Here is a 14,681-nt window from a genome sequence, read left to right as displayed (position 1 = left end):
TGGTAATATTGACCAGATCCAGCTTGTGAACTCCAGGTTCAAGTCTGCAGTCCTGATGCACACTGAAAATTCCACCCCATAATAACCTAGCACATCATTAGAGAAGTCAAAATAAAATGATGCACCCCACTGATAAAGTGAAATATTGTGTGATAATTCATTTTCTGTATTTTAAGGGACCAATGCTGCAAAAATTCATTCTGAGTTAGTGGAAGTTCACAGGACAATAGACTGAGACACAGTGGTTAGATGAGAGACACACTTCAAGTGCGCTCCAACTGGTCTGAATAGCAAAGTAGCAGACCATACCATTGTGAAAAACAGAGAATAACAAGATAAATGGGGGGCTCTGATGCTCCAAGATCAGATAAGCACAATTAAGGCTACGACAGAGAAATTGAAATTTTGGTCATGGATCAGTTTCCCACATCTTGCACCACATTTAGAACACGAGGAAGTTTGCTGCCCATTGGGTTACATGGCTACTCACACTCATTCAATAAGCCTGGCAAACTGACACAGCAGCAGAAATGTTACAGCTACCAATCTGATAATTTCTTTCACCACCAAATCTCCATGGACAATATGACCTAAAGACAAAAGTATGAAATAAAGTGGAAAGATGTGGATCCACTATCATTGAAAAAGGCAAACCCCAACCATCATCAGGCACAATGATGCTGAGTGTATTTTGGAACTGCCATGGTGTGGTGCAAATAAATTCTGCTCACAAGGGGAAAACTTTCATCAGAGCATACTTCTGAAATCTCCCAGTAAGGTTACGGGAAGCTGTCAAGACAGAGTCACTGGAAGAAAGGAGTGTGTTGGCTCCCCAAAACCACAGTTGATTGTGTACACGACAGTCAGGACAGAGGAGGAGGAGGAGATTAGTGTTTAACGTCCCGTCGACAACGAGGTCATTAGAGACGGAGCGCAAGCTCGGGTGAGGGAAGGATGGGGAAGGAAATCGGCCGTGCCCTTTCAATGGAACCATCCCGGCATTTGCCTGAAGCGATTTAGGGAAATCACGGAAAACCTAAATCAGGATGGCCGGAGACGGGATTGAACCGTCGTCCTACCGAATGCGAGTCCAGTGTGCTAACCACTGCGCCACCTCGCTCGGTCAGTCAGGACAGAGAGTCCTGACGTAGCAACCAGTTGGTACCTCCTCTTTCCTTGGATGAAGCAACTGTTGTGTGCAGGCATTTCCAGAATGGTGACAAGTTTATATTCAAGGTGGAACACTTTTTGAACAGCCAAACTGCAAACTACTACAGCCAAGCTCTCAACCATGTCACTCGTCATTGGGAAAAATGTGTTGCATTAAAGGGTGAATGGAGCTTACAGAATGCTACAGATGGTGCAAGCATTAACACCCCCCCTCATCCCCCTGAATTCATCCCACCATCATGTATGAAGTGGTATTGTTAAGTTTTCATTATCACCTGGAAATTATCATGCTCTACTGAAGAAATGTTGGTGGTGTTATCTTTTGACTTCATTGCATAACGTTGAAAATTTCAGCACTCTTGTATTTGACTACAAACAGCACCTTTGCGATGTCTTCATTACCTTGCAAGTGTCAGTCATAGTCAGAACACTGTTCTGTGTAGTTGTGAGTACATTATGTTGGACATAAGTGAGTTCTAATGCAAGCAAACTCTTGGTGCTTGAATGTTGGATGCTCTTTTAACCAAGGTTGCTGAGCTGTTTTGTGTTTTAAGAGAAACCACATCAAAGATTTATACCACATACAGGAGAAGTGAGAAATCATCATCCCCCAAGACACAAGAAGGACAGAAGTGTGTGCTGAGTGATCATGACAGGTGGTAATTGAAGAGGATTGTGATGAAAAATAGAGGACGACAGCTGTAAAAGTCACTGGAGAACTGAATGTCGCACTTGTGAACCCTGTCAGCACCAAAAAAACATGAAGGGCACTCCAGAAGCAGACTACTGCTAGGCAAGATGGAATTACAAAACTACACATCAGTGATGCAAACATTCGTAACAGGAAAATTTGTTATGAAGCAATGAAGCCTGGACTATGGCACACTGGAAGAAAGTCATATGGTCAGACGAGTCTTGTTTAACACTGTTTCCAACTTCTGGCCTAGTTTACTTCTGAAAAGTGAAGCATGGTGGGGGCGAGGGGATGATTTGTGCAGCCATATTGTGGTATTCCATGCACCCCACAATTCCCTCATGCGGACAAGAAAAAAAAAATCCCTGATTTCACAATTAAAAATACACTTTTTCTCGAATGAAAATACATTTTTGTTCGTATTAAGTGACAATACACTTTCCCTTGTAGCTGTAAAACTTATCAATCCTTTGAATGGAAAATGTTTTATACACTGGCATAGAACTTCCCTTCACTTTAGGAAATGAAACCCAGCATTTTGAAAAGATCTTCGATGTGCAGCAACAAGTAAATTGCACATTTTCGCATTATGAAGGTATAAATATGAATTCCACCAAATACAGCGCGATAGCTTACGAAGCACTGGATCAAGATAGTGCTGTGCGATACGCTTTGGTCAACCAATCATAGCTCATGTCACATGACCTCGGCAGACAATGACAGCAGCTATTCAGAGCATAGGGCATGTGATAAAGTCAGCCAATAGCAACAACACTGTTAAGTAGCACGAACACATTAATAGTAAAAGTTAAAAGTTTAAATTAATATACCCACAGTATAACTACAAGAAAAGCTAAGCTTTCACATATAATATTAGCCTTTTTTTAGCACGTGTTACTCTTTTAAGATATATCAAACACCAATGTCTCAACAAAATTTTAAATAATAGCATAAGCAGCTGGCCTTCTGCAACCGAAATTCTTCTAAGTAGCTGGTCCCCAAAGTGTTGAGTTTCAGATGAGAGTAAACCACTGCTTGACTGAAGAAATTTGTCACACATTATAATCACACAAGACATAATTCTGATATAAAAGGAAGTTTACTTTGAAAGTAATGCTGTTCAAACCATCATTCACAATATTTTTATATTTTTCCCTGCGATCTGTTAGAAATGTAAACAGTTGTGACGTCAAGCAGTTTCTTGTCATGAAGTATTGCACTGTCTTTGTCCTAAAGTCTTTGACACATTCTGCTGTTGGTAGATGCTTGTGTGTGCATTGTTTTATTGTTATAAATAGTGCATTTCATTTGCAACTAGGTTTTATTTTTGTGTTATTCTCTTGTTTGTCTTTTACTGCTGCAGTGTTGTTCTGCAGTAGTGGGCTAAAGTCAAATTATTTGTTAAGAGTATCACTTCTTACCAGTCAAAATTACAAAAATTTAACTGAAAACTAGAGCAATTCTAAAAAATTTCTGGGTTTCTCCTGAATAAAAAGTTCCCGTATTCTTCCTGGTTGTCCCGGGGCATATACACCCTGTGCAAGGTCACATTACTCCATTACTGCCAAGGATTATGTGACCATTTTGCCTGATCAGGACCATCCCATGCTACATTTGTTCCCCAGTGGTGATGATGTGTTCCAAGGTAACAGGGTTCCTGTTCACAGAGCTTGTATTATCCATGACCGGTTGTGTGAGAACCAGGATGAACTGTCACATCTCTTCTTGCCACCACAGTCACCAATATACTATGGGAACATAGGTACATGATCTCTACTCAACTCCATCATCGTCATCTGCACATGCCACTATTTTGTAGGAAGAATAGTATAAAATTCACTTTAAAACCATACAGGACCTGTATTTATCCATTCCGAGATGAGTGGAGACTGTTTTGAACACCAACAGTTTTCCTAAGTCGTATTAGACACGGTAATGTGTTTCTGGTGTTTTCATGTTTTTGTCCACCCCATGTACATTTAAACCTGTATTCCAGAACAGTTCAGTAGTGCACTGTGTCTCTGACAGTGAATGTGACAATGCAGCTTGTGCACTCTATTTAGTTTGTCAATATGCCTTGAACAGTACTCCCCAGCTTAAGACTACGTGAACAGTCAATTATTGCATGAGGGGTTGTCAGCATGGCAACACAAAAAACATTGATGTTCTGCTTTGCAGTGGTCACCCGCGGTCAATATCAGTTGTCAACTTGATGATTGCTACCTGAAAATTATGGCCCCATACACGTTTTGAGCAGAATGCCAAATAATTGTGTACTTCCTTTTTGGAGACAACTGTGATGGCAGTGTCAACCCAGACAGAAGCGACCATCCATTCACAATCAATCAAATCTTTAGACACACATTATGAATGACAGTACAAACCCCCAGCTAAGTGGAGTGCAATGAAGGTGTGCAAAGGAACACCCGGCATGGGACCTAGATAAGTGGCAGCAGGTTCTCTTCACTCATGAGTGCAGGATTTGTATCATGTATGAACACTGCGAAGCCTCTCATTGCTGCTGAAGGCAATCTAATGGTCTCACAAATAAAGGGAAATGATCCTTCAACATACTGTTCAGCCCTACGGTCAAAATTTCTGCCAGGGTTCATTTTTCAAGAAGATAATGTGCAAGTACACTGTGTCCACCTCATGGACACCTTCATCTAGGATACAGAAACCAAACGAATGGAATAATCTGCAGTATCGCTGAGATGAACCAGATTGACCACACTTGAGATCAGCTGAAACTTGCAGTGTATTGTTGCAGAAATCCCCCTCACACACTGAACAGTTTCAAGAGGACCACTGTAGATGAGTGGGACAGACAGCAATGTCTCAACTACTTTGTGTACAGCAAGCCAAGAAAGATCCCAGCAAGTGACAACTCACAAAATGGAACAACATTGTACTGAATGTTACCCAGTCCAACCACAGATTTTGAATCCACAGAAGTGCACTTTTTAATGGACTGCCATTTTATGTTCTTATTTAAGAGTGAAGATTTAATTTATTTTATTTTACAGGGCTTATTTCTTCATTCCCTGCACCTCCTGAATTTAAACTCACACACATTTGCAGATATGCACGCTGAGTAAAAATTCTTTTTGAGTATTTTATGTTGCAGAAGTCATACACCATGGGAAGCTTTTGGTCATATCCATGGAAAGTGTTTTGAGGTTAACTTTATGTGATAAATGCTCTATTGAAGACATGTCCTTGTTTAGACAGAATATGGTCTGAACAATCATTTGGGCATTCTGGACAATAGATGTGTCTCTCTTTAATTCATTACAACTTGTGGGAATGTCATCATTAAGAACACCAGTACACTAGTATATGGGATTTATAAGTAAATATAACCTTGCTCGAGGTTAACATACAAACATAATCAAAGAGAATTTAAACTGCAGAGTAACTGCCCTCTCTCTAATGTTGACACCGAGCAAGGTGGCGGAGTGGTTAGATACTGGACTCGCATTCGGGAGGACGACGGTTCAATCCCGCGTCCGGCCATCCTGATTTAGGTTTTCCGTGATTTCCCTAAATCGCTCCAGGCAAATGCCAGGATGGTTCCTTTCAAAGGGCACGGCCGACTTCCTTCCCCGTCTTTCCCTAATCCGATGAGACCGATGACCTCGCTGTCTGGTCTCCTTCCCCGAAACAACCAACCAACTATCTAATGTTGAAACTACCAGTGTTTCTGGGTACTTGACACTGTGATCTCATTAATTAAAATGTGTTATGTCTAATGATTTTTTGGGCACTGTAAAGAAACTATTGACCAGTATGAACAAAACCACAAAAGTTGAGATAGTACACCAGAAAACTGTAACGCCAATATTTACCAGTGATACCATGCATCACAGTCATCACAGCCGATCATTGGACTGCCATCATCTTGACCACCACATGCAGGGCATATCCATACTTTGTTGCCATCATTATCCTGGAACACAGCACTATTATATGATGTTCATCCACATGAAATAGAAAAATAGTACATTATTATCACTCAGCTAGTCTTCAGCAGCAAAATTTCAATCCTGTAATGGCAATATGAAGAAAAGATTATTTATCAGTACATGCTGTTTTGTACGGCTCATAAGATCTACAAACCATGGCCATATGTAAATTAAAGCTAGAGAGTTTGTTCTTCTTTCCCTCCACAGCAGCATCCACAGTATATGTATTTTTATTATGCGATGATCAAAATAAAATAATTTACTTAATTTGTTGGTGGAAAAACATTAGCTCTCAAATCCTGAAACAAAATATTACATGAGTGAACCATGAAGAATACTCAGAGAGCCCACTATGAAGAAAAATCTCATCTGTTCTCACTTGAGATAATGTTTCTAGACATGCAGATACAAATATAATCTTTCAAGAGACTGCAGAATAAACTATGTGCTTATTAGTTCACATCTGTATAGTTGTGAGCACAACCGGGGGTAGTATTAGTATTAATTGGAGAAATCAACACTCCTGTGTTACTTATTTTATAATGTACAGGAACACAGTACTAATCTTACAACATAAGCTTACTAACACAGAAACGCAGGTGCTGTAACATTTAGTAGCAACGTAAGCAATAACAGATTCACACATTTTATTCACACACAATGAACAACAATTTCACTAGCATTTTTATTTTTATTTTGCTCAGTAGCAACAAGTTGAATTTAAACTTACTCCCACATCCCCTCCCTCCCTGAACAAAAAGCCAAGTTTTACATATAGTTCCAATTCCCTCCTGCCACTGCTGTTCTTGCTGTTGTCTGTGGCAGTGGTAGTGTTGGAAATAATGTTACTACTCCTATTCACAAGTTCTCACACAATCAGGCTTAGTATTTAGCACAAGCTAGGGTACAGGAATCTAGAGTTCATAATACATCAGCCAAAGAACAGACTATGCAAACAGTAAGAGAACTATTCTATAGTATACATGCATATCTGAAAGCTTTCCAAGTGCCATATGCTTTACAGAATATAGCTACAATGACAGACTGTTTCTCAGACCTAAAATGCTATAAAGTTGACTGGGAGCATTCCAAGTTTTTATGTATGGGTAAAAATGTCTACCTCAATAGTCTGTGTGTTCTGTAGTTATACGGTGTGCCACAATAAGAATAAACATTCTGTAAGTGTGTGTTTTAATTAAAAAATAAAAAAAATACTGCTTTCAGTTTCATTTTACATGTTAGCTGTTTAATGCTAATCTCACACTACAACAGGTGATAATGGCACCACAGTGCTCCATAAAAATGTAAATTTATATCATTTTACAACGAAACATTTAACGCCTTAAAGAGTACTATTATGTCAACAATAGCACAATATACAGTGTATGATTTACACAGCAAGTTCTCTGCCAAAAACAAATAACCAAAAAAGTTATTCCCAATGGGACAATCTACTAACTCTTGACGTTTCTATCCATACTCTGTTGGGTGTAAATTTGTGAGACATGTGAATAGCAGACACTAAAGACGCATTTTGGGCATTTTGGTTGTATTACATTACTGAAAATACACCACAACACCAAAATGGTATTAGTTTCAATTCCTTTGGCAGAAAAATTGTGCACTTCAAAATATTCTTTGACATGCACCTCTTTCAAAACTAAACTGTTATTCAATCTTACATTCATACACGTTAATAGTATCTGAGATACTGAATCATTAGAGGATTAAAGGTGGTTTATTTACACACATTTGAAAAAGAACTTCACTCTGATGAAAAGTTAAACATCAGCAATGCACCGCCGGAAACTGTGTGTGTGTGTGTGTTAAATAAGGTCAGACTCTTTAAACACAAGCATGTACTTCAGAACAGATAACAATTAATTTATGTAGGTGTCCACTCTGCTGTTCAGATAAAGTTGACAATACAGCGATGTGGTGTGATGCATGGGCAGTGGACGAAATGAACTGTTTGGAAACATTTAGTATAAAAAAGTTGAGATAGTTAAACTGAACACAGTATCTAGAATGCCATAAAAATATTCAGTATATCACTTACTAAATCTGAAAGGTATTTTAAAATTCCTAATAAGAATGCTGTCCATTCAATAGGTGAGCACTTCCTTCGCCACGGCACAAGTACTAACCTCATATAAAGGTGAACTCTGTTACCTCTTCTTTATATTATTTCTGGAATCCACAGGTAATTTAATACTTCAACATTTATCTCAAGTATGTCACAAAGATAATTATGCCACGAATTCTCATTCATCAGGGTTGATATGTTGCAGTGTGGAGACCACATTCACCTAAAGTACACTAATTGTATCTATGTTGAACTGCCACTCTGTGGCTCAATAGGATTTTTAGCTTAAGAACATATAAAAGAGGGACCATACCATCAGACAGGTAGTGTACTTCGAACATTTCCAGTCATAAATTATTACTTTTCTGGGATAGCTTTACACTTGGATATGAATTGTTCATTGCACAAAAATTTTCTGCAAAGATATTATCTGGCTTCCAATCTCATGCACAGAACTACCATATTTACTCGAATCTAAGCCACACTTTTTTTCCCGTTTTTGTAATCCAAAAAACTGCCTGCGGCTTAGAATCGAGCGCAAAGCAAGCGGAAGTTCTGAAAAATGTTGGTGGGTGCCGCCACAACTAACTTCTGCCGTCGAATATATGTAGCGCTACACAGACATGCTTTGTAGGCACAAAGATAAAACTGGCACCAAAACCTCTGCGTCAAAAAAAAAAAAAAAAAAAAGGTGGAAGACGAGCTTTTTTTCTCCGCCCCGAGTTTCAACAACGGCATTTTCATAGATTATCTAACGAAGTAAATACAAATTCCGAATTGTTCATCTTCGAATGTAGCAGCATTTCAATATACTACGAAGATCCGACTGTCAAGACTGGGATGTTTGTCAATATGGCCAAATCTGCGTTCTGAATTTTTTCCTACCTGTGAGAAGAGATGGTTGCTAATAGGAACTTGTATGAATTGTGAATCACATGCAGCATTCTCTTCACCACAAGAATAATACGAAAATAAACATTTTGCCATGTATTGTTTCGTGTTTGCTGCTATCTCATTTAAATCCTGTCTGCCTAATAAACTACAAAACTAGAATGACACAACAGCAAACGCGGAAGAATATACATATCATGTCATGTTTATATTCGTATTATTCTTATGCCTAATAGTGATACAGTCAGAAATGAAGCACGGCAATTGAGTAGATTTTTAAATCTAAGATAAATCTAATTCCTGTGCAGAATGTAATGTACTAAAGAGGCGCCTGCAAAGATTTTCAAATGGAGAAAAATTTTCGCTAAACTTTAATTCAGAACATCTTCTATCATATGCAGTCTATTATTTGGTTCTTGTTGATCGTTATCAAAGAAAGCAGCAGTGTAAGTAACAACAAATAGCAGTCTCTTGCCATTGTTTCGCGAAAGAGACGATTCCTCTCTCTCTCTTTCTTTTTTTAATTGTAAGCGGCGGTAGCAAGCTATGCCGCGAGCGGCGACAGGTCGTAAACACGCACTATCAGAATGCGACAATGCATGACACAGTACAGTACAGTAATGCATTTTCAGCTTAGAGTGACGTAAACACCTATAACAAAGAAAAAGGCGCTTATCAGATCAAAGAAAAATAAGCAATCAATTCAAACCAGACGAAGCACGTGAAAAAGGAAGGGGTACCCGTATAAATACGGACGGAGCGCCTGAGGCATAGCAATGGCTACCTGGTAAAGCTTAACTGTTAAGCTTACGACCACAGTCTAACATGTTACGACTTTAACCAAACTACTGTAGCTCTATTGTCATTCATTCGACCTAAATTGTGTCTCATATTACAATGGGCCAACTTTGTTTCGATTTGGAGATGCGGCCTAAAACTTTTCTCTCCTTGAATTTCGAGTCTTAAATTTCAGGTGCGGCTTAGATTCGGGAAATTTTTTTCCCCTTGATTTCGAGTCTCATTTTTCAGGTGCAGCTTAGATTCGAGTGCGGCTTCGATTCGAGTAAATATGGTATTAAAAATGTAGGTATATTAACAACAGCCTTATAATACATTTCCTCTCTTAAGTAATTTGTTGTGAAGAACCAGCCACCATTGAAAAATAAAAGCAGAAAGCATAAACAAAACACTACTGGAAAATGAGGGCCTCCACTACCCACAACTTAACCTTCCTCTTGCATCAAAAGGAGCTACACAGCCTTAAAAATATTTGATTACGTGCCTTGAGAATTAAAGGTATTAGCAGACAATGTAAACACTTTTAAAACCAAATTGTAAAACACCAATATGTAGCTATAATCTCTGTGAGAAAATGTCCAATATTTGAAACTTCTGACAAATTATAAACTGTAGTGAGTTGTTGCAAATTGCAAATACAATCCATGAAACGTGCAAATAATGGACAATATAGCCTATTGATATCATTAACAGCTTGAGAGTGCTCCATCGCAAAGATCAAGATTTAATACCATCGTAATCCCATTAAGGTACTAACCTAAGAATCATTTGAGAACCTACTGGTTGTTATTTGATGAATAAGAAGATCTTGTTTAATCAGTAATAACTCTTTAAGTGTGTGCAAAGTGCTGTCCTGCATAAATAGGCTTTATTCTGTGACCCACAAAAAACACAAAACCAAACTATTATGAGACAAGTCAATTTGATGTTGCAACAAAAATCCCTAAAACACACACACACACACACACACACACACACACACACACACACACACACACACACACTTTTACTTGCTCTTCAGAAATTTCATGTGCAATAACATGGCTTACAAATGATATTAAAATATGAAACATTTCCTTAAAAAAGGAGGGTGCATAGTGCTAAACACAAATTTTAGATAATACATAAATTAAATACAGCTTTCTATTCATTCAAAAAGGCTTGGTGATCCAGTCACTCTATATCACACTGAATTTGCCTATCGAACAGCCCAGAAAAGATCTCCGACACCATGTAGCACTTCAGAACTTGTAGTAGACTCTAAACATCTCCACATTCAATAAAGAGCTATACAGGTCTTCCTGTCTGCAAATGAAACACAACCATGAGAAGTGCACCCTATGGGATCATATTGCTGGAACAGAATGCAACTGGCCGTGTTACCATTCATCCTTCACAGAGAAATACACAGATTCACTCTGTTCTTAAGAAGGTGAAAATAGCTCCAACCCATTTGAACAACCAGGGACAGAAGACACAATGACCCGGAAAGATTGTTTTTATAGAATCTTCTGTATTGTCCCAAATCCAGCCACTTGTTCTGCCATTGACTTACCACTATCAACAACAATGAGGAAATTGTAGGCAAGGACACAGCAAACTGAACCATAGAGTATCCTTTTGGAGGCCATCTAGCTGCATTATCTACTAACACCACTGCCTAGCAAAATGACACCTGGTTCCCTTGTGTTCATAGGTATACATAAACATTGTGGACATTTATGGTAGCTCCTTAATTATTTTAATGGACTATTTGTGACTAACTAAAACATTTATTAAAAGAAAATAGTAGTTGTGTGCAACAGACACACTGGAGTATTCTGTCAACTATTTGTGCTTCTAAATCACCAAGGATGCAGCCTTGTTACAAGCTATTCAAAATCAGTATGTAGATCCACTCTGAAATACTTTGTTGTTCATAAGCAACTGGCAATTATCTGCTCCATTAGGAATTATGCATCACTGTTCAAGCCAGAACCCAGTGTGACTAACCAAGCCTTAAATGTCTTTTCCACATTAAGAAACTGTCAATAAATGCAAAAATGAGCTCAATAGTTTCTGCTTGAAGGCTGGAAATGAGGCCTTGTTTTATAGGTCCCAGGTGCTAACCTATCATAACACTCTCAGAATATAGTGTATATCAGTAAGTAATACTAGCAGACTGTATTATATATCAGTACCTTCAAATATTATGGTCAAAGCAACCCACAGAAGTAAATGAACTCATTGTAACACTGTACAAGGCAGGGGCAGCCTGTTCTGAATATCCCTACATTCTGAAATTTTTTTGGCATTCAGTGTTCTAGTTTTAAGGCATCTGTAGCACAATTAAGGTCCTGAACCCTCACTAAATTATTAACAAAATAATATCCTTTGGACACAACTAAGGGAAATCATGAATTCCAGGAAAACAATGGACAGGCATGTAAGATGTATGCTAAATAAGAAAAACTGAAACCTGTTCCTATCACCACTAAAATTGCTGCTTATGCTGGTGGTGGTGGTGCTGACTTCCAAAGAGTCAACTGCTACAAATGAATTATTGTTGGACAACTGGAGGATGATTAGATAATGATGAACGTTAATGGAATATAGAAACCACATCACCAGACACAGTAGTTCTGATTATAATCCTATTATTTGCCACCATAAACTTGAAATCTGGTAGGTGCTCTCCTGATAGTCTCTATTCAAACTTTCAAAATTCTATCTTTCTGTCACTGGCTACAACACAACATTTATCATTCCACTAAGAAGCAGTCATTTACTTCTCCTCTACTACCAGGAAGATTTTATGTAACGGTGAGTAGCATTGATTATGTTTAAGATGTGATTCACCCAATTACAGGGTTATTACAAATGATTGAAGCGATTTCACAGCTCTACAATAACTTTATTATTTGAGATATTTTCACAATGCTTTGCACACACATACAAAAACTCAAAAAGTTTTTTTTAGGCATTCACAAATTTTCGATATATGCCCCTTTAGTGATTCGGCAGACATCAAGCCAATAATCAAGTTCCTCCCACACTCGGCGCAGCATGTCCCCATCAATGAGTTCGAAAGCATCGTTGATGCGAACTCGCAGTTCTGGCACGTTTCTTGGATAGAGGAGGTTTAAACACTGAATCTTTCACATAACCCCACAGAAAGAAATTGCATGGGGTTAAGTCGGGAGAGCGTGGAGACCATGACATGAATTGCTGATCATGATCTCCACCACGACCGATCCATCGGTTTTCCAATCTCCTGTTTAAGAAATGCCAAACATCATGATGGAAGTGCGGTGGGGCACCATCCAGTTGAAAGATGAAGTCGGCGCTGTCGGTCTCCAGTTGTGGCATGAGCCAATTTTCCACGGGCTACGCGTGAAACTTGCCCGCACGCGTTCAACCGTTTCTGCGCTCACTGCAGGCCGACCCATTGATTTCCCCTTACAGAGGCATCCAGAAGCTTTAAACTGCGCATACCATCGCCGAATGGAGTTAGCAGTTGGTGGATCTTTGTTGAACTTCGTCCTGAAGTGTCGTTGCACTGTTATGACTGACTGATGTGAGTGCATTTCAAGCACGACATACGCTTTCTCGGCTCCTGTCGCCATTTTGTCTCACTGCGCTCTCGAGCGCTCTGACGGCAGAAACCTGAAGTGCGGCTTCAGCTGAACAAAACTTTATGAGTTTTTCTACGTATCTGTAGTGTGTCGTAACCATATGTCAATGAATGGAGCTACAGTGAATTTATGAAATCGCTTCAATCATTTGTAATAGCCCTGTACTTCCATTATGGACCATGTTGTTAGGACTATATAATTAAAATGAACATATATTAAATATTATATACTATACATATTTTATTTTTTATTACACATTTTTGCCCTTAAGACCACATTTGAACTTCAATGTTGCACGATTATTAAATTATTTTCTTTTTCTTCCTTTTCCCCTTTCTCTTGCCGAAATCTCTTAATTCTTTGACTGGGTTCCTGTTTCCTTTGTTCTATCCATATTTTCCTTGCTTTCTTCCTTTCTTTTACTTTATATTTCATGCTCATAATTTTGTCTCTGTATTCGTCTCTTTCTTTTATCATTTCCCCATTGATTGCCTGTTTTAGGGTGGCTTCTATTTCTTGAAGCCAATTGATTTTCTTGATTGAACCATTTACTGCTTCAAAAATCATCTTTCTGTGTCTGTTGTTCATTCTACGAGGGGCATCCAATATGTAAAGCAACATACTTTTTTTTCTGAAAACAGGTTGGTTTTATTTAGAATTCCAATACACCAAATTATTCCCCACTCTTTTGGCTTCAAAACCCCGTTTTTTCAACATAATCTCCATTCAATGTGACAGTCTTTTGCCACATTACTGGGAGGACCTGTATGCTGATCGATGTTGGAGCCAACATCTTGATGCATCAGTAACCTCCCCATCACCCACATACTGCCTTCCTGCAGAATGGGCCAAACATATGGAAGTCAGAAGATGCAAGATCCCGGCTGTAGAGTGGATGAGGAAAAATGGTCCAATATTTTTATGGGCTCCTTTCAGGTGCGCACACTTGAGTGAGGTGGTGTTAAGCTCCTATGGGACCAAACTGCTGAGGTCATCGGTCCCTAGGCTTACACACTACTTAATCTAACTTAAACTAACTTACGCTAAGGACAACACACACACCCATGCCCAAGGCAGGACTGAAACGTCCAATGGGGGGCGCCATGCGAACCATGGCAAGGCGCCTAAAGATTGCGCGGCTACCCCGTGCGGCAGACTTGTGTGGGGCCTTGCGTTGTTATGGAGAACAAGAAAGTCATTTGCATTTTTGCAGGGATGAACACTCTGAAGTTGTTTCAACTTCCTGAAAGTAGCACTGCAGGATCACAGCTGTGTGTGGCCAACCAGCACACAGGAGATTAGACAGATTTGCACGACCCTGTTGTAATGATGACAGACACCTCACCCCATGTCTCTCCATGTTTTTTTTCACTGCCAGCTGTCCGTAGACATTCTGCAAGTGCCTATCAATACCTGCGATTCTCTGGTTTCTCACCAAAAGAAACTCAATGACAGCTCTCTGG

General features: G+C 39.1%; 1 protein-coding gene across 2 annotated transcripts in view; it reads right to left on the bottom strand.

Annotated features, from left to right (window-relative positions):
- LOC126183288 (transcription initiation factor TFIID subunit 3) overlaps nucleotides 1-14,681 on the bottom strand; it is a 344,471-nt gene that overhangs the window by 41,747 nt on the left and 288,043 nt on the right. For both annotated transcript variants that reach the window (XM_049925122.1, XM_049925123.1), the window contains one exon: nucleotides 5,713-5,813. In XM_049925122.1, the coding sequence (XP_049781079.1) occupies nucleotides 5,713-5,813 (101 nt within the window). The remainder of the gene's footprint in view (nucleotides 1-5,712; nucleotides 5,814-14,681) is intronic.

Source organism: Schistocerca cancellata, chromosome 4, assembly GCF_023864275.1.
Source record: "Schistocerca cancellata isolate TAMUIC-IGC-003103 chromosome 4, iqSchCanc2.1, whole genome shotgun sequence".
NCBI lineage: Eukaryota > Metazoa > Arthropoda > Insecta > Orthoptera > Acrididae > Schistocerca > Schistocerca cancellata.
This window is presented reverse-complemented; position numbering and strand designations above follow the sequence as displayed.